The sequence below is a fragment of the Tricharina praecox genome (assembly GCF_024521635.1).
Source record: "Tricharina praecox strain CBS 144465 chromosome Unknown BZA05scaffold_9, whole genome shotgun sequence".
Lineage (NCBI taxonomy): Eukaryota > Fungi > Ascomycota > Pezizomycetes > Pezizales > Pyronemataceae > Tricharina > Tricharina praecox.
Window position 1 is genome coordinate 1,063,121 of NW_026250411.1, and position 19,077 is coordinate 1,082,197.

Below are 19,077 nucleotides of genomic sequence, written 5' to 3' on the forward strand. Positions count from 1 at the left end.
GAAGGAGGGGAAGGAGGGGCAGGCAGGAGGACGCGGAGGAGGACGCGGACGCGGAGGAGGAGGATGAGGAGGAGGGGAGGGGAGGGGGAGCGTGGATAATGGTGAGGGGAGGGGGATCGGTCAGTCGCGTCACTTGCTTTGCTCGAGTCTTACACAGGTGCCGTATGACGTCCATATATGTGTGCGTTCCGTTACGTAGGAGCGCAGAGGGGGAAGGATTCAGATGAAAAGTGATCAACCCCGCAGTGTGCAGGGCTCCAGGCCCGTCGATTTTCTGTCCCTTATCCCCACGAGGCAGGGACGCCGAGTCAGTCGTGGACCCTCTCTCTGCCTCTGTGGGGTCCGGGTCCTATCCTCCCTCCCCGGTTGGTACATGCACAGTTTTGTTTAGTACGGGTGTGGAATTGGAGTTGCTCATGCACAGTGGAACCCGTGAGTTCACAGAACGGTTTATCTAACGCTATCTTATCAGATCATGACCGATCTGATCTGATCTGATCTGGGCGATGGCATGTCTTGGCCGGTGGGCTTCGCGTTAGCCTTGCGTGCGTAGCAACAACAAGCAACTGGACGGGAACAAACCAAACTTTATCCCACGCAGCAATCCACAACTTGCAACTCGCAGCTCCACCCGCAATCCAACGTCACCGATGGATCGCTCACGCTCCCGCTCGCGATCCTACTCCCGCACGCGTCGCTCAGCTAGCTATCGCTCGCCCACGCCGCGCGGAAGATCCGTCACGCGCAGTCGCTCGCGCACACCAAACCGTGACAGGTCCAGGTCGGCCACGCCGCGCTCGAAGTCGAGGTCTGTCTCGCGGAGACGCTCCAGGAGTAGGAGCGCTAGTAGGGGAAGGAGCGTCACCCGAAGCGCCAGTCCGGGGGGATTCCAGAGCTCGAAGGTATGTGCCAGCTAGAGGTACTATGGACGCGAGTGGTCGAGTTGCGGATTTAACATGTGTCAATTGCGGATAGATCGTGATCGAAAAGCTCACCAAGAACGTCACCGAAGACCACATCAGCGAGATCTTTGGCGCCTATGGCGATATCAAGGTGGTGGATATGCCCATGAACCGCCAATGTACGTGATCCGATTGCTCCCCTTCTGCGTGCCCAATTGCGGAATACCGCTAACATGGCGCCGATGATTGCTCAGTCAACCACAATCGCGGGCTCTGCTATCTGCTCTACAACTCGCCTGCCTCCGCCCATGCTGCCATTGCGCACATGCACGAAGGCCAGCTGGACGGTGCAGTCATCAACGTCTCGATCGTTCTCCCGCGTCGTCCGCCGCAGGGTGCCGCGCCATCTGGACCTAGTGGAGGACCCCCGCCACGAGGAGGAGGAGGTCGTCGTCGGGGAGGAGGAGGAGACAGTGGAGAGCCTCGCTACCGTTCACCGCCGGCGCCCCGTCGTGCTGCTCCCGGGGCTGCTGCGCTAGGCGGTAGGGCATTCGGTACCGGTGCTTCTTTCCGAGGAACTGGAGGGGATAGTTACCGCCCACGCTCGAGGTCTCGCTCCCGTTCAAGGTCCCCAAGCTACTCCAGATCTTCCCGCTCCAGGAGTCCTTCGAGATCTAGAAGTCGGTCACCTTACCGACGTCGTCCTGCCGCGGGTAGGCGTACCGGAGGAGGAGGAGGAGTAGGGGGCGGAGGAGGCGGAGGAGGAGGAGGAAACTACTCACCACCTCCTATGAATACCGGTAGAGCTCGAGGAGGACGCGACGGTGGTGGAAGAGGACCGGGTGGTGGTGGTGGGAGGGATGGTGGTGGTGGTGGCTCAAGCCGGTACCGCAGGAGTCCCAGCTACAGCAGCTACAGTTCTCGCAGCGCGAGCGGATCTAAAAGTCCTCCACCTCGGAGAAGCGGTGGTGGTGGCGGCGGTAGAAGGACTCGTTCCAGAAGCTACAGTCCTCGGGGTGACAGGGTCGCAGGAGGAGGGGGCGGCGGCCGCGGCGGCGGAAGGAGACGATGATTGATATCATATGCTGATGGGTTGTGAAACCTGGCATGGGAGTCTGCTGTTGTATGCTCATTGCTGTGAATTCGTTTCCATTTTTTGTCTTTCGTTGGTTTCCCCTTTGTACTGGCCTCTAATCTGCGGAGAATAAAAGTGCCTGTATTCTATGTATCTCACCGTCCTTAACCCTTAGACTTCTCTGCTGTGTTTGTATGATACCGTACTTTTATCCCTACGCTGTGTACCGTACTGAGTTCAAATGTGATGATTTCTACACTTCCTAGAGCAAACCTCTAGATAGTTAGCCAGGCCAAGACTCGCTACCACCTGCATTAGCGCCAGTGCGGGCACATCAAAAATTTCCAGCCAGCCAACACCACCAAAAAAAAAGTTCAGTTCAATTGACCATCAATCTCCACCTTTACATCAGCATCCACGATGGCACGCAACGCCCCGAAACCCAAGCCGGGCGCCGCCAAAGCCGCCCCCGCCGGACCAGCCAGTCGGAAATCCCGCGGCGGCGCGCAAAAGCGCGCACTCAATGCCTTCGCGATCGCCTCGGCGGCCGACAACTACGAGCAGCAGTCGAGAGCGCAGTCGAAGAAGCGGGCTGCACGGAGCGCGGACGACGACGATGACGGCGATGAGAGCGAGGGGAGTGTGGATGGAGGCGAGGACTCGGACGGTAATGAGTGGCGCCTGGGCGAGGTCGATGAGGACGACGACTCCGATATCGACTCCGACGACGCTATGGGCGAGAGCGACGAGGAGAGGTTTGAGGACTTTGCGTTCCGTGGGAGTACTGGTGATGGGAAGAAGGGCAAGGGGAAGGTCAGGAGGAAGGGCGTTGTGGATCTGAGTGAGGAGGAGGAGGACGGCAGTGATGAGGATGAGGATATGGAGGGCGAGGGGTATATCGACCTCAGCGAAATGCTGGACCGGGTTTCAGAGGACGAGGATGGAGATGAGGAGTCGGAGGAGGACAAGGACGACAAGAAGGCGAAGAAAGGGAGGAAACGAGCGGCGCCGGAGTCGGATGATGAAGTTGGGGACTTTGGCGCTGGGTCGAGTGAGGGGGAATCTGACGACGATTCGTTTACGAAGTTTTCCGACGAGGAAGACGACGAGGAGGAAGACGAACTTGCACTCGAAGCGCTCGAATCTGCCATCACCGCACTGCCCAGTTCCAATGACCGCCCCGCTAAGCGTCTACGAATCCAGGATGCGAACGAGGGGAAGACGCCGGGAGAATACAACCTCTCGATTGGCTCGGACTCCAAGAAGCTTACGATCCACGATCTCATGTCGTCGGTGGCTGATCCGACGCTGAAGAAGTCACTGAAGCTACTCGCTGCCGATGATAAAGGAAAGAGCGACAAGAAAGGTGTCCCCGGCAAACTATCGGCGCCGCTGGCGAAGAGAATGCAGGATAAGATCGATCGTGCCGCGGCGTATGGCCAAACGAAGGAGACGCTGAAGCGGTGGGTGGACACCGTTAAGCACAACCGCGAAGCGGAGCATTTACATTTTCCTTTGGCGAATGCGCCCAATGCGGCAGTGCCCGCATCCAAGAAGCTGATCGCCATGACGGCCGCCAACTCCAAGCCGTTGAACGCGTTTGAAGCCTCCATCTCGGGAATCTTGAAGGAGTCGAATATGGACTCTGAGAAGAAGATCCAGGAGTTTGAGCAGCTGGCTACACAAAAGTTGTCGATTGAGGATGTGCAGCGACGCACAGCGGAGCTGAGGAAGGCTCGTGAGCTGATGTACCGTGAGGAGCTCAAGGCTAAGCGGATAAAGAAGATCAAGTCGAAGTCTTACCACCGCATCAAGAAGAAGGAGCGGATGCGACAAGATGAGGCGATTCAGTCTGCGCTTGCGGAGGAACGCGACGGCGAGCCCGACTCGGACGAGGAGATGGAGCGCGAGAGGAGGCGTGCAGAGGAGCGCATGAGTCTGAAGCACAAGAAGAGTAAATGGGCTAAGGGCGTCAAGGACAGTGGACGTGGTGCTTGGGACGACGATGCAAGAACTGGCGCTATGGAGATGGCGAAGCGCTCCGAGGACCTGCGGAGGAAGATAGCTGGAAAGGAGATTGGGAGCGATGGTGAGGAGAGTTCGGACGACGATAGCGATGATGAATTCGACGAGGAAGGCGTGGAGGATAGACTTAAGGCTCTTAAGGAGCTGGAGAAGATTGGGGAAGCCGGCAAAGGTGGAAAGGGTTCCAACTTGATGGCTATGAAATTTATGCAGAGAGCTGAGGCGGCGAAGAGAAAAGAGAACGATGCTATGATTCAGAGTCTCAAAGAGGACTGGGACGACGAAAAGGATAGCGACTCTGACGACGAGAACGACGCTGCACCGACTGGACGGATGGTCTTCAAGCCTGGAAAACCAGAAGTGCAGACTGTCTCCAAGAAGCAGGACAGAAATGAATTCGAAGCACCGCCCACCTCTGACGATGAGGACGACGACGAAGACGAGATCGAGCTTACGAACAATGCTTCATCGAAGACAATCAAGAAGCAGAATCCCTTCTCGGCACCGAGCGGCCCAACTAGGCACAAGGACAGGAATCTACCATTCACGACCGACTCTGTGGGTGAACAAGAGGAGGTCAACCCGTGGCTACCTGTGGATTCGAGCAAAACCTTTGTCAAGCCTAAGGCCAAAGCATTGGGTGTTGGAAAGCAGGATTCCAAAGGTGCGAAAGTCAACCACAAGCTCTCAAAGGATCGGAGAGTAGCACTTGATGCTGCCCAGCAGGCTGTGGACGGCGATACGCGCGTAACGATTGATACGAATCTGACGCTCAAGATTGCCCGTGTCCAAAACTCGGATGATGAGGCCGAGCAGGACGAGGAGGGCCAGATCCAGCTTATTCCTACTAAAGGCAAGAAGTCGGAGAGCCAGCGGGAGTTGGTCAAGATGGCGTTCGCCGGCGACAATGTGGTCCAGGAGTTCAAGCGGGAGAAGCAGCAGATCGCGGAAGAGGACGACGACAAAGTCATCGATCAGACACTACCTGGATGGGGCGCATGGACTGGTACTGGTCTTTCTAAGCAGCAGCGTGGTCAGAACAACCGACGGAAGAAGGTACTGCAGACCATCAAGGGTATCAGCAAAGACAGCCGGAAGGACTCCAGGATGGAGAAAGTCATCATCAGCGAGAGGAGAGACAAGAAGGTATGTTGTCGTCATTATTTGACACCGCTGATGTGTATGCTGATATTCCGTGTGATAGGCTGCCAAGTTCCAAACCCCGACCCTTCCGCACCCGTTCGAGACGAAGGGTCAGTACGAGCGGAGTCTCCGAGTCCCTATTGGACCCGAGTGGACCACCAAGTCGACATTTCAGAATGCAACCATGCCCAGGGTCATGGTCAAGACTGGACGCGTGGTGGAGCCTATCTCAGCGCCGTTCAAGTAAGGGCGTGGAATGCGGAATACCACTGTTACTTGCATGTGTACATATGTTTTTTGGGCTGTTGAATGTTTGCCTTGCCTCTGCCAAAAGTTCTGAGTCTTATTTCGGTTGGGTGTCATGGATATAGCATCATGGTATGTGTTTATTGTGTTGTGTTGTTTGTATTTAGGGGGTCGGGAACGGAGACTGGTAATGTGGGAATGAATGTGTGCAATCCAAGCAAGCTGCAGTACCACCTCCACTGCCGCCGTGCAATCTCTGGTGCAGACACCCATCTGTGCAATCCTCTTCGTTTCCGGGAGGATATGTGCGTCCGCCTCCAGGAATATATACCGGGTGAAAATATAGAGTGCTTGCCTACTCTACCCTATTCTGCCTACTCTGCCGTACTCATAGTTACATAATATGTACATACTGACCGGAGCTACCGTCAGCCCTACAGCAATGAACGAACCATGGCACCTGGGCGTCTGATAACTATCGTCGGCCTTTAAGAAGAGGCCTCGCAATTCCACCTGCCCATAAAATCTTCCGTGTTGGCTGCAGCTGAGTCACGGATCGTCTTTGCTCTTGGCCTGCGGGGGTTCATTTTGGGTTTCCGTTCCACGCGCATCGCCAAGACCCACGCCGATCCCGATATCCTCCCTAGCAAAACACAAGCACGGGTAAAATGTGTTCTTCCACCAGGGTGTGTCTTGTCGACTCCTAACAACCACCTCAACCTTTACCAACGACCAACCCACCACCTCGCCAAAAAAAGCTAAAGACCGGACCGACCTTCGTTCTCTCACTCGTTATAGCGATCTCCTTCTTCACAACCGTCCGATAATCACGACACGGCCGGCACCGAGCTGGCTCGCATTCGGGACACACTCGCTACCTCTACTACAGCTCAGCCTCTAGACATCGGTGAATATTGTTGTGGCATAGCACCCCCTGATCGGCGGGTGGTAATTTGTCTGTTCGGCCCTTTTTCTTTCTCCGAAGATTGAGTTTGTGCGAGCTTAAATTGCTGTCATAATCTTACTGGGAACAAGAATACTGAGAGCTGAACCTCGCGAGTATCTAGAGTAAGAACACCGGCAACCACCACACACAGACAGCTACGATGGCGGCACGATCACTCCGGCGTTCGAATCCGATAACGCTCTTTCTGGCGCTGATACTTTTCCTTGGGTTTCTCATCTTTCTGCTGAGCCCTGGGAGCGGCAGCGCCAGCAGCAGCTCGCCACCAAAAGTACAGAAGCCAGGTCTCCGCCGTCCAGTCACCCACTACAAGATGAACAACGTCAACACCACCAAAGACCCCGTTGGCAACCGGGAGCGCGTTCTGATCCTCACACCACTAGCGAGGTTCTACCCCGAGTACTGGGCGAACTTGCTGAAGCTTTCCTTCCCGCGGGAGCTGGTGGAGCTGGGCTTCATCGTGCCAAAGACGCGGGAGGGGAATGCAGCGCTGAAGCAGCTTGAGGATGCCGTACGGAAGGTGCAGTCGGGACCGAAGAAGGGACGCTTCCACGGCGTCACCATCATGCGTCAGGACTTCGACACCCCCACTCCGCAGAACGAGAAAGACCGGCACGCGCTGGCAGCGCAGAAACTTCGCCGCGCAGCGATGGCCCGTGCCCGCAACTCCCTCGTCTTCACCACCATCGGCACCGAGACTTCGTGGGTCCTCTGGCTGGACTCCGACATCGTCGAGACACCCGCCACGCTGATCCAGGACCTCGCCGCCCACGACAAGGCCGTCATCGTCCCCAACTGCTTCCAACGCTACGTCGAGAACGGCGCCCCCGCCATCCGTCCCTACGACTTCAACTCCTGGCACGATTCCCCCAAGGCCCTCGAGATGGCCGCGAAGATGGGCAACGACGATGTCATCTTCGAGGGATACAGGGAGATGGCGACGTACCGGACGCTGATGGCATACGAGCGCGTCGAGGGTGCTGATCCTAATGCTGAGACGCCGCTGGAGGGTGTGGGCGGAACCGCCCTTCTGGTTAAGGCTGAGGTCCACAGAGATGGCGCCATGTTCCCCCCGTTCGCCTTTTATAATCTCATCGAGACCGAAGGGTTCGCGAAGATGGCGCGAAGACTGGGTTATCAGCCGTATGGATTGCCGAATTACTTGGTATTCTTCCCCCCTGCACATCCCCTCCTAGACCTATACATTCATCACGCAGTCAACTGACATTTGTTTTTTAAGGTATACCACTACAACGAGTAGTCCATCTTATCCATCAAGGTGGAAGGAAGGAGTGACGCTCGACTGGTTTGGGCTGGTTTGGGCGGCGGACGGGGGGCGTGGGGGGGCTATTTTGAAAACTCTTTTTTTTATATGGACATGCAATGCTAGTAACGCTATTCTGCTCTGCTGTAACTGCTCGTGATTTTGGAGGTGGAGGGAGAGGTGGAGTTGTGTGATTGATACATATTATTTTTTACTTTTACGTTTTCTTTTTGTGTTCAGTCTAGCGGAGGGAAAGGGGGAATAGATAGTTATGGATTGGAATCCATCAAGTGCGGACTGCGGAGGGCGTGATTCTGGCGGTGGTATGCTACGTGGATATGATACATAGGTTAGGTAGGCTGGGGACAGTCTGAATAGACACTGCGGGATGCATTACGTTGCGTTGCGGATCACTTCGTTCTTTGTACATATGCTATGTAAGAGACGCGCGGACGCCGAAGCGTCTTGATGAGCCTAGAACAGACAGACCGTCTGGCCAGAGTTAAGAGTTGACTTCTGATGGACAGAATTCAAGAGGATGAGAGTTAACGGTGGGAGGGGGGATGTGGGATCATTAAATATCACTCACGTAATGCACGCGGACGTCTACTACATAACTGCCTTTGGTTCCCAACCTCTGTGTAGGTTGGAAGAACCTATTGTTCGGTGGGTATAAAAGCATGGGATATCACTTACCCACCGACCTTTTTCTCCATCCACCTGCTGCTGGCTGGCTGGCTGGAAAGTGCTAGACAGCGTTCGAAACGACGTCCGAAGCCAGAGTTTACCACTGCTAACATCGGCGCCGGCGAACACCGGGAACCATGGAACTTGCCAGGCGGTAGTGGAAACTGAGTTACGCGGCCATCACGAGGCAACTCCTCTTCTCGTAGCCATAGCTATAGCTATTCCCGTCCATAAGCCGGCTTGGAGTGTGATATCAATATCAATATCAACAACAATAACCCATCCTCACCCACCCCCTCGCCCTCGCCCTCGCCCTCTGCTTTTACAGCTACTGGCCGGAAGTGACCAGGTGATACTCGAGCTCTTTCAATACCTACTTCAGCCATAGATACCTACCTAAGGTACCGTAGTCTTTGCAACCAGCTCCACTGTCGTCAGCTGCGGTCACCATTTGATATGGTTCCAAGACCCGGAATGGTGTCCGGGATGGTGGAGCCACCATTAGCCGCGCTATTCACCATCCAACGTCCGATATCCATCCCCCATAACCCAGATTGGTGATAATAGAGCTCTTGTAATCCTTCCTTCAGCCACAGATACCGTAGTCTTTGCAGCCAGCTCCACCGTCGTCACCTCCAGCCAACACAAAATTAGATATAGCTTTGAGAATGATATCCAAAATAATAGAGCCACCATTAACCGCGGTATCCACCATCCAATGTCCAATGTCCATCCCCCATAACCTAGAGCCACTGTTAGCCGCGCTATTCACAATACGATGTCCATCTCCCATAGCCCAGATCCCAATGCGCAACGCATAAGCTCCACTGCCGCCCGCCTCACTCCGAGGGGCCTGCAGCCTAACCGGCACCCCACACCCCAGGGTAACTACGTGAGGCGTCCCATGGTCTTAGTTGCGTACACTGCGAGCATAATCATTCGCATCGTGAACCTCTGGCATCCGCTCTCCCGTCTTCGACTATCTTCAACCATCCTACGCAATCTTCCAGACGAGGTTGTCCAGACAGCAGCAAAGGGTTCCGATGGTAACCACGAGGAGGAGGAGACGGTGATGGATATAAACCCCATCCGCCATCCCCAGTTCCTCCAATACCCCCAGCCTGCAACCATCAACATCACCACGATCTTCGTCCCTGTTCTACACCAGCCGAAGACCTCCAGTAATGAAACCTTACCAACTCGCGGCCCTGGCCGCCGCCTTCTTCAGCGAGCTCTGTTTGTGCCCCTCTTCCCACTGCTGTGCTGTGTTGTAGAGCAGCAGCAGCAGCAGCAGCAGTATCTAACACCCTATAGCCTCTTCCGCTCCCGCTCCCGCTCCCAAGCCGCAACACAACTATGTGTCCAAGTACCCTCAGCACCCGATCAACATGGGCTACGGCGACAACTACCCGAAGTACTGGCAAAACGAGCGGTACAATCCCGCGGAGTACCCACCTTTGGTGGTCCCACGGGTGCCGTTCTACCCCGCGCCGTACAGCCAGGCCTGGAAGCCGACGGATGCGTCCGCGCCGGGCGCACAGGAGGTCGAGGTGAAGATGCTGCAGCCGTATACCCCGCCGTATACCCCGCCGCACGGCTTTCCGACCACCAAGACTCCCGCGAAGGAGGCTATCCAGGCGTATAGCCAGCCCCGCGGAGCACGGAAAGCTGTCGGCAGCGGCGCTGCCGACCCGGCGGTGAAGAAGAATATGGGCTTTGGATCGGGCAACGAGGGCGCGTCCTACACCAAGATTGTTAACAACCCTGGCCAACCGAAGAAGTCGCGCGAGGAGGGCGTCATGGCAAACGGCCAGCCCGATTGGCAGAAGTTCTCGTACGGCGTCGTTAGTGATAGTATGGATCATCGCCCGGATTCCGGCGCCGCGGTTGAGGCGGACAGGCCTGCCGAGAGGAAGACGAATGCTATGGGGAAGGTGCAGAAGCTCATCGGTGGGAATGGCGGCGGGACCTGGCACGAACACCTGGCGAAGAGGGATACCGACTCCATCGCGGCCTGGCCAGAGCATATCCAGGCTAAGGCCGAGAAGATGATGAAGTCGGCGGCGGTTATGCAGGACCGTGGGCAGAGCTTGATGGAGGGCGACCAGGCGCTCCACAGGCAGAAGTCGAAGACCGAAGCTCCGAAGGAGGTGAAGGAGGAGAAAGAGGAGGAGGAGGAGGAGAAGAAGGGGATGAAGATCCCTGAGGACCTGATGGATATGGATGCGTCCAGAAAGAAGGTCGTTCCTGGATCCGGTGCGAAGGGAAGGAACAGCGGACCGAAGGAGGAGAAGCCTCAGCAGAAGCCTCAGCAGAAGTCTCAGCCTGCGTCGAAGGGGTCCCAGCCTGCATCGAAGGGGTCGTCCCAGCCTGCATCGAAGGGGTCGTCCCAGCCTGCATCGAAGGGTTCGTCCCAGCGCAAGAATGAGGAGGAAGATCCCATGATGAAGAATGAGCTTCCCCCAAAGTCCAACCAGATGAAGAAGCCCAAGGCACCCAAGTCGCAGAGGCCCGCAGCCACCCCGGCGAAGTCCACCCCGGGGAAGTCCAAGCCCGCTCGTGGGGGAAAGGCAAAGAAGCAGCCCCAGTCGAACTCGCCCTCCCAGAGCAACGGAAAGAAGCAGCCTGCCGCTGGAAAGAAGCCCAAGAAGATCGATAGTCTCATCAAGCGCGACGCCATTCCCGAACCCGAGCCGGAGGCCCGGAAGGGTGTCCATAGCGACGATAAAAAGACAACCCCTCCCAAGTCCAGCAAGGAGGAGGAGAAAGAATCCAAGCCCAAGGGCAACGCCGCTTCCCGGGCCCAGGAGAAGAAAGGCGGAGGAAAGCGTCCCAATATCAGCCAGGCACGCCCCAAGAACCCCAAGAACAAGAACGTCGCTTTCGAGGAAACCATCCGCCAGCACTTCGAGGATGACTACGTCGACGAGGTGATCCAGGAGATGTGCGTAGCGAACGACGACGAGTCTACCGGAAGCCTTCAGAAGCGTCAGAACCGCCGTGTCCTGCCCTGCGGACCTCCCGTCACCATCCGCCGTATTCTCGGTGCGGGTGAGGCCCTTCCCACCCCCGTCAATCAGGCCTCTTACGTTGCTCCCGCTTATAATCCTGCCTCCTATGTCGCTGCTACCCCCACTCCCATCGCTGTCGCCTCTGTTGCTGTCGCCCCCGTTGCCGCCGCCGCCGAGTACGCCGAAGTTGATGCCGCCATTCAGCTTTCCAACGGCCAAGTGCAAGTCAAGGCTCCCTGGGCCGTGGTCACTTCCATCGTCAACGTCGAGGTCCCAGTCCCACAGTACATCACACTTCCTGCCGCCACGCATTACGTGACCGTTCCCGGTCCCACCCTGACCGTCGACCGGGAGGTTCCCGTCGCCGTCGCCGGCCCGACCGAAGTCGTCTCGGTCGACCACCTCGTCGAAAGGCCCGTTACGCGCACCGTCGTTCAGAACGTTCCCTACGCCGTCACGCAGACGCAGAAGGTGACGCTCCCCGCCGTGACAAAGACCCAGATGATCACTAAGGAGATCGCCTACCCCGTCACCCGCACCCAGACCCAGGTCCAGCTCGAGACCGTCTTCCCAGAGGTCCATGCTATCCCCCGCGAGAAGGAGATCGTCAAGGAGATAGAGGTCGTCGAGGTCGTCCAGGTCCCCGCCACCGTCGAGGTCGTCAACCATGTTCCCGTCACTAAGACCATACTTGTCTGCCCGGGCTGCGACCAGTCTGAGGGAGCCTGCGGATGTGGTACATTCCCCTCTGGCCCCACCCCCGGCGCCAACAACAATGGAGGAAACGGCGGAAACAATGGAAACGGTGGAAACGGCAACATGGACAAGGCCAACCTAGCCATGGACATGGCGATGAGCATGTCGCACGGCAACATCAACGGCATGGACATCAACACGCACGGCAACATCAACGGGATGGACATCAAGGACATCAGGAACGACGGCGGCAATGGCATGGACATGTCTTATATCAGCTCCGCACACGGACTTGAGAGCGTGGCGCGCACTGCGGAGGATATGGAGGCGTTTGTGAGGAAGGCGCTGCCTCATGAGTTTATGGCTGCGCAGTAGAGCGGTGGTAGGTAGTGCTCGTGGCGTCAGTTGTGTCTTGTTTTTCTTTCATATATATTGTAAAAGCGGTCGGTTTCAGTTATCCATAGTAAAAGTAGAAGTAGTGTTAATTGATAGTCAATAGTAGTTAATGGACTGGATGTTTCCTTAGGTTCGTTATCACTGCAATGAGTTACTGTCATAGTAGTAGGGCGACGGCACCCGGCGGCCGAGTTTCGGAACGTTGCAGCCATCTCCAAGCCAAAAATGGGTATAAAGAATGTCATCATCGATGGAGAGTCCTTGCCTGAACTTACATAAGCAGACATGAGGTTGAGATAAACTCACAAAAAAGGGAAATACATCAAAATCCCTCGGCAGCACCGGCCATCAAACGGTGATATCCGCACCTTGCTAATCTGTGTTTCTTGCATTCTACCGAATCTACGACCACAAACACCGTAAGTGTCGGATAACTACCGGTACCCTAAGTTCTTCCCTATGTCCGCGATGACGATGGTGGTGTGGTGAGTCTGCATGCCGCATTTAGTAATCCGGGCCCCACCCTTGCTCATGGTGTACCAGGCTCCTGGAGAGATCGATCTGATTCGGCCAATCCCTAGGGCGCATGCTAGACCCTGTGCACAGATTGGATCGTATCGCGCGCGCGGGGTTAGCGGAGCGGGGACCATGTTGGTTGGGCGCACCAAACAAACCATCCGTCCCCACGAGGAAGCAAGTTGGAGAGGCTAGATAGATTAGAGGGAACGGCAGGTGAGGGGGTCCGCCGGATGGCCATTGCGAAGATGCTGAGCTGCCATTCTATAGGTACGCCTACAGGGCTATGAGCACGATGCTGGATTTATAAACCCCTCCTTCCCTTCTATCGTCTGCTTCGTTCCTTATTTTCCCGGTCCTGTATCATCTCATCGGCTTCCCCATTCCCCCTCGACTACCCCTCCCGCCGGAAACCCCACCTCCCATCACAACCAACAAGACATCATCAAGCATGGCTCCCATCGAAGAACCCCGCAAGCGTGTGGTCGACTCTGACAAAGGTTTCTGTCCCTTCCCTCTCACAGAAACCCCCACTAACGGCCTTAGTCTGGACCACACTCCTCACAAACAACAAGTACCTCCCGGGGCTGCTAACGCTCGAGCACTCACTCCGCGCTGTTGGCTCCGCGTACCCGCTCCTAGTCCTATACACCGACACGCTGGAGGCCAGCGGGCACGAAGCGCTCGCGCGGCGCGGCATCCCCACGCAGCGGATCGAATACCTGCTCCCTCTCGCCTCGAAGGACTACAGCAACGACACGCGCTTTTACGACTGCTGGTCGAAGCTGCAGCCGTTCGGGTTCACCGAGTACTCGCGCGTAGCCCAACTGGACAGCGACATGCTAGTGCTCCAGAACATGGACGAGCTAATGGACATCCCGCTCGACACCTCACCTGGGAGCACACGCCTATTCGCCGCCGCGCATGCGTGCGTGTGCAATCCGCTCAAGCACCCGCACTATCCCAAAGACTGGGTGCCCGAGAACTGCGCGTACACATCGCAGCATGCGACGCCGGACCTGGCAGCACAGACCGGGGCAGACCCGAATTTCGGCTTGGGCAGCCTCAACGGCGGCCTGCAGGTCGTCGTGCCGTGTATGGATACGTACCGCACCATCATCTCGGCGATCTCGGAGCCGGAAAAGACGTCGGGCTACGATTTTGCGGATCAGAGCTTGCTGGGCGATGCGTTTGCGGGAAGATGGGCCCCGCTAAGCTATAGGTACAACGCGCTCAAGACGTTGAGGTGGTGTCATAAGGAGATTTGGAGGGATGACGAGGTTAAGAATGTTCACTACATTCTAGCCCCGAAGCCCTGGGAGAATAGGGAGAGTGACGATGAGACCCATAAGTGGTGGTGGAGGGCTAATGAGCAGAGGGTGTTGGAGGAGAAGGCAAAGGGCATTGCAGACGGGTGGTAGATGCGAACGAGATACCTAATATACCTTACGAACCAAGTTTGCTTGGGGGTTGTGCGAGTGATAAGTAGAGTAATGACCGCGTCTCATGCAATAAATCATTGGTCTGCCGTCCGAGTGTGCCGAAACCTAGGGTAATGGCAACGGAGAGAAAGAAGGAGAATAAACATGGTGAGATGGGACCAATAGAAACCGACAGTGATACATAGATGAGAGACGGGAGGCACAGGACCCAGAGTATCAATGTGTCGACTTCATTTTCTGACATAACAATCCTGCAAGGTCGGGGCGTCGATTCGAACTGGTAGATCTCAAGAGACGCTCAATCTAGAGGGCGTTGGCTTTTGTATCTGGTACCTTTTTGCTTGCTGTTGACGTTCGGCGTTTTGGGGCTGGTGATTGTGGTACGGGCTTCGGGAAATATAGGGTGTCCACGGTGACGACGAACCGATTTATTGGGTGAGAGAGAGATTCATTCACAAACTCAATATTCGATTCAATGTTGGTATGTAACATCACCCTCCGAAGCCGAGGACCAATTCTGCCGAGTGGTTGTAGAGTTGTAACTTGGAACATCTGCTGTCTCAGGAAGTGGGTGGTGTGGCAGTGCCTGCTTCCGCGGCTTGGCCATGGGCCATGCGAGCTTTCCGCGCCACACCGATCTAACCACCAGCAACTTGCAAGCTTACCAGACCTTCCTAACTCCATCATCGTCGTAATCTCCCTCCACCTCACCCCTCAAATCCTTCCACCTCATCACCGCTCCACCACTACACCCAACAACCGCGACACTTCTACAAACACCACCACCACCACGACATTCACGCGTGCGCCTTATACCAACCAACCACCCACATCCCGCGCCCCCCTCACGACCACCAAAATGGATTCAGCAACCGACCTCTTCACGTCATACGAGTCAGACTTCAAGCTGTTATTCACGGACATCTCGCAGCGCCTTCACGACCTGCCAACACTCACGGGCGAGTCCCGCAAGGCTTCCATCCGTTCCACAGAGCGCAGCATTGACGAGGCCGACGAGATAATCGGGCAGATGTCGCTCGAGATCAACAACATCCCGTCAGCGTCTAAGACGAAGCCGCGGGGGCGGCTGCGGAACTACACCTCCGACCTCGATTCTGCGCGCGGGCAGCTCGTGAAGCTCGCGCAGAGCGCTGATCGCGATGCACTATTGGGCGTCAGGGGCGCGCAGATGGGCGCCAGCGATCAGACGATGCAGCAGAGACAGCAGTTGCTGGGTGGGACGCAGAGTCTGGAACGTAGTTCCGCCAGGCTTCGGGATAGTGAACGCATTGCGATTGAGACGGAGCAGATTGGTGCGGGCATACTTGGCGATCTGAGTACCCAGCGCGAGTCCATCGTGAGGACGCATGATACCTTGAATGATAGTGAGAGGTATCTCGACCGGAGTATTAAGACGCTGAGGGGAATGGCGAGAAGGTATGTGCCGTTTTGATTGTGGAGAGAGGAGGGGGTTTTCTCTAGCGGGGCTTTGCTTATGCGTGCCATTTGTTTGTTTAGGATGGCGACCAACCGCATGATCACGATTGCCATCATCACGGTGCTGGTACTGCTGATCTTCGCGGTCATCTTTTCGAAGTTTCATTGAGTGAATGAGTGAAGAGTGAAGATTGGAGGCGGCAGATGGTGATGCAGGTTTGGGTTGGAGTCTCTCGTGCGTGCGTGTGTGGAACAAGCATAATGCTGCTTTTTTGTTTTGTTTCCGGTATTTTGCTTTTGATTGTCGGTCCGGACTCCGGAGTGGAGGTGGAAGTTTGTGAATAGTCTCAATCTCGATTAGAATTCACTCGTTCGAGATCACGTTACGTATCATGGGAATTGATCGTTGCGTTCGATTTGTCAGTATGAGGCGGCGGTGGATTTTGCGAGCTGATCCCCGGATGATGCTATTGCCGATACCAACCCACATGGTTGTCTGCCCTGTAGGAATCGGGATTTCGCTTTCCGCTGGCTGGGCAAAGTACCGGTGGCGACTGTGTTCATCCGCCTTATTCGTTTTTGTCACCGCTTCACGAACGCAGAATAGTCGAAAATCGTTACGCTCGACTATTGGTACTATGTACAAGGACGTATATTCCCCAACTGCTGTGACGGGGAAGGAGGCATGGAAGTATCATGAAGTTCAGTGGATAGGGTGGGACAAATGATGCAGACGCCCAGCACTTGGATCCATTTTGTTTATTCCACATGCTTTTCCCCCCATACACAAAGCCCGCCAGAAACAAAACACCCGAAAAGACAAGAAAGAAAGCCCACAAACACCGCTTATGCCACAATGTCCTTCTTGAGGGTACCCAAGAAAGCGTGCTTCTCGTCCTTGGTCTGGAAGCCTCCGTGACCGAACTTGGAGGAAGTGTCGATCCACTTGAGCTCGACCTTCTCGAGAGACTTACGGGAAGTGTGGGGGAAGAGGGACTTCCTCAGAGTCATGACACGCTTCTTGACTCCAGGAATGGATCCCTTAACCATGACCCAGTCGTTCTTGATCTCACCATACCGGGGGAAGCCACCCATAGGAGTCTAAAATCAATGTCAGCGGTCAACTCAATAATTCAAGCGGCAGATTGCACATACGATGGCCTTCTTTGTGGTGTCGAACTCGGTGGTGGCCGAGGACTCGTCGTCACCCTTTCCGATACGGTAGATCTTGTGGTTGACCGAAGTACGGTGGTGGTATCCGTCCTGACCGGCACGGGCAACAGTCCACTGCACGTGGTTAGGATGCCAGGCTCCAATACAGGCGACCTTGCGGAGACCCTTGTGGGTCTTGCGAGGAAGCTTCTTGGTACCCCAACGGGCGGTGACACCCTCGTATCCATTACCCTTGGTGACGGCGATGACGTCGATGACCTCGTTCTGCTCGAAGATGGTGTCGATGGAGATCGACTTCTCGAACAGGTCGCGGGCGTAGTCGACCTTGGCCTCGATGGATCCACCGTTGACCTGGATCTCCATCATGTGGGCCTTCTTCTGCTTGAGGGGAGTCTTGCGGATCTGGGTGTGGACCAAGATGCGGACGACAGTGCAGTACTTCTTGATGCGGGCAAGCTCGTGGGCGATGTCCTTTCCTCCGTCGGCGTGCTTCTTGGTGTACTTGGTGAACGCCTTCTTCTTCGACTTGTACCAGTTCTTGTAGAACCGGCGGCGGACCTCATCGGACAGATGCTCGGCCCAGACGGTGGTGAGCGAACGCAGACCACGGGGGGTCTCGACGTAACCAACAACGCCGATGCAGACAACCTGTAAACACTCTCAGCCATCCCGTCCAAAACCATTGTGTATGCAGGGTAGAACATACCGGAGGAGTCTCGATGATTGTGACAGCCTCGACGATCTCCTTCTTGTGCATCTTGGCACCAGGACGCTCGAGTTCACGAACGGTGGTGGTCATACCAGCCTTGTAACCAAGGGTGGCAGTGAGGTGCACGGGCTTCTTGGGGTCATCCTTGGGGAAGGACTAGATAGAGCGCATCGTCAGATTGAGTCCGGTTGAAGATTATCGAATTTGCTGCGTACCTTGGCCTTGCCTCTGTGTCTGGCAGCACGCTTGCGGGGCAAGAATGCCAGCGAACCGTGTCGGGGAGCTTCCTGTCGGAGATATCAGTTTGCTGAATTCGAGATTGATCGCGCAACGCTGGTGGGACATACGAATTTCCTCTAGAGACCGAATTTCACGTCAGCATTTCGTTCGAACTTTCTTTCCTATCCAATTTGGCGGGGAGACATACGTGAGACATCTTTGAACCGTGAGTCCGCTCGTGAGGTCGTCCAAAGGATGCGGGTTGTTGGGCTGTTGGTTAGTGGGTTGAAGTCGCTGGTGCGGGTTGTGGCTTCTGTGAGTATGGAATTTGCTTGCGTTCTCCGGAAAAGAGCAGTCACTAAAAGTGCACAGTGTGGGTGCGCCAAGGATGTGGGTTGTGCGCTCGCTAAAGGATTGTGTTGATGGCTGGTGGGCTGGGGCTGAATGTGGCAGTGGTGGCTGGACTGGTGCAGGGTGCTGGGTGTGGCAGTGGTGGCTGGACTGACGAGTGCGTGCGAGGCCGTGTCAGTTAGCCCCGACATTCGGCAGCTACATAGACCTATTAGTTAGGATCTTCGAGTACTGTTCCATAAGACAACATCATACTCACCTTATCTATGCTGCACCGCAGTACGGTACCTGGTGCCCGACCCCCCAAACCCCACCAGAAATACAGTTCTCGTACTAGGTATACAGTTACGGCAATCAATCAATCCAGCCAGCGCCACTACTCCCTCGCGGAACTATGATATTCAAATACACAAGACACAAGACACAATAAGCCATTCGCTCATCGCACACATCATATTCTACATCACATCCCAAACGGTTGGCTATCATCAATGTTCGCAACCAGGCAATCACCACAGCTCACGAACTGGCCGACTATGGCTTGTTTCTCCTCCGCCGTTCGGTCGGTGCGAACCATCTTCTGGGCAGGACCTTCCTCCAGCACAGGACTGGTCATAGGAATCTTAACCATAGGATGGAAATAAAGGGACTCGATGATCTTGAAATTGTACGGTGGTCAGTCCGATATGAATCCGAGTATTACACTACTAAGTAGTATTTGTGTACAGCCTTACCAGACATGCCCACCTGCCCCCAGTCCGTTTTGCGCTGCCCACGACGACAAAGGCAATCACTCGTTCTTCACGGATGATTCAACCAGC

At 55.6% G+C, this 19,077-nt stretch overlaps 7 protein-coding genes across 7 annotated transcripts; 5 read left to right on the plus strand and 2 right to left on the minus strand.

Annotated features, from left to right (window-relative positions):
• The first annotated feature begins 413 nt into the window (after window positions 1–413).
• Window positions 414–2,058, plus strand: BZA05DRAFT_276730 (uncharacterized protein). Its single transcript, XM_051480289.1, has 3 exons — window positions 414–902; window positions 976–1,081; window positions 1,157–2,058. Exons 1-3 carry the CDS (start codon window positions 651–653, stop codon window positions 1,972–1,974), a joined length of 1,176 nt encoding a protein of 391 aa, XP_051340543.1. The 5' UTR covers window positions 414–650; the 3' UTR covers window positions 1,975–2,058.
• Window positions 2,059–2,397: 339 nt separating this feature from the next.
• On the plus strand, window positions 2,398–5,392 carry BZA05DRAFT_418048 (Utp14 protein-domain-containing protein; the record flags this gene model as incomplete). The annotated part of the gene is made up of 2 exons (XM_051485493.1): window positions 2,398–5,148; window positions 5,207–5,392. The coding sequence occupies 2 exons, from the start codon at window positions 2,398–2,400 to the stop codon at window positions 5,390–5,392; spliced, it is 2,937 nt and encodes a 978-aa protein (XP_051340544.1).
• Window positions 5,393–6,022: 630 nt separating this feature from the next.
• Window positions 6,023–8,096, plus strand: BZA05DRAFT_395367 (Anp1-domain-containing protein). The gene is made up of 3 exons (XM_051483425.1): window positions 6,023–6,346; window positions 6,427–7,520; window positions 7,596–8,096. Exons 2-3 carry the CDS (start codon window positions 6,498–6,500, stop codon window positions 7,614–7,616), a joined length of 1,044 nt encoding a protein of 347 aa, XP_051340545.1. The 5' UTR covers window positions 6,023–6,346; window positions 6,427–6,497; the 3' UTR covers window positions 7,617–8,096.
• A 1,326-nt stretch (window positions 8,097–9,422) lies between these two features.
• Window positions 9,423–10,233, minus strand: BZA05DRAFT_395369 (uncharacterized protein). The gene is made up of 2 exons (XM_051483426.1): window positions 9,621–10,233; window positions 9,423–9,542 (listed from the first exon to the last, which is right to left on the minus strand). The coding sequence occupies exons 1-2, from the start codon at window positions 10,169–10,171 to the stop codon at window positions 9,443–9,445; spliced, it is 651 nt and encodes a 216-aa protein (XP_051340546.1). The 5' UTR covers window positions 10,172–10,233; the 3' UTR covers window positions 9,423–9,442.
• A 2,764-nt stretch (window positions 10,234–12,997) lies between these two features.
• Window positions 12,998–14,504, plus strand: BZA05DRAFT_395373 (nucleotide-diphospho-sugar transferase). Its single transcript, XM_051483427.1, has 3 exons — window positions 12,998–13,141; window positions 13,196–13,425; window positions 13,472–14,504. Exons 2-3 carry the CDS (start codon window positions 13,377–13,379, stop codon window positions 14,344–14,346), a joined length of 924 nt encoding a protein of 307 aa, XP_051340547.1. The 5' UTR covers window positions 12,998–13,141; window positions 13,196–13,376; the 3' UTR covers window positions 14,347–14,504.
• Window positions 14,505–14,945: 441 nt separating this feature from the next.
• On the plus strand, window positions 14,946–16,200 carry BZA05DRAFT_395375 (t-SNARE). The gene is made up of 2 exons (XM_051483428.1): window positions 14,946–15,804; window positions 15,886–16,200. The coding sequence occupies exons 1-2, from the start codon at window positions 15,227–15,229 to the stop codon at window positions 15,971–15,973; spliced, it is 666 nt and encodes a 221-aa protein (XP_051340548.1). The 5' UTR covers window positions 14,946–15,226; the 3' UTR covers window positions 15,974–16,200.
• Window positions 16,201–16,404: 204 nt separating this feature from the next.
• BZA05DRAFT_395377 (putative 60S ribosomal protein L3) lies at window positions 16,405–18,293 on the minus strand. The gene is made up of 6 exons (XM_051483429.1): window positions 18,114–18,293; window positions 18,034–18,042; window positions 17,902–17,973; window positions 17,684–17,842; window positions 16,960–17,625; window positions 16,405–16,905 (listed from the first exon to the last, which is right to left on the minus strand). The coding sequence occupies exons 1-6, from the start codon at window positions 18,120–18,122 to the stop codon at window positions 16,651–16,653; spliced, it is 1,170 nt and encodes a 389-aa protein (XP_051340549.1). The 5' UTR covers window positions 18,123–18,293; the 3' UTR covers window positions 16,405–16,650.
• Window positions 18,294–19,077: the final 784 nt, after the last annotated feature.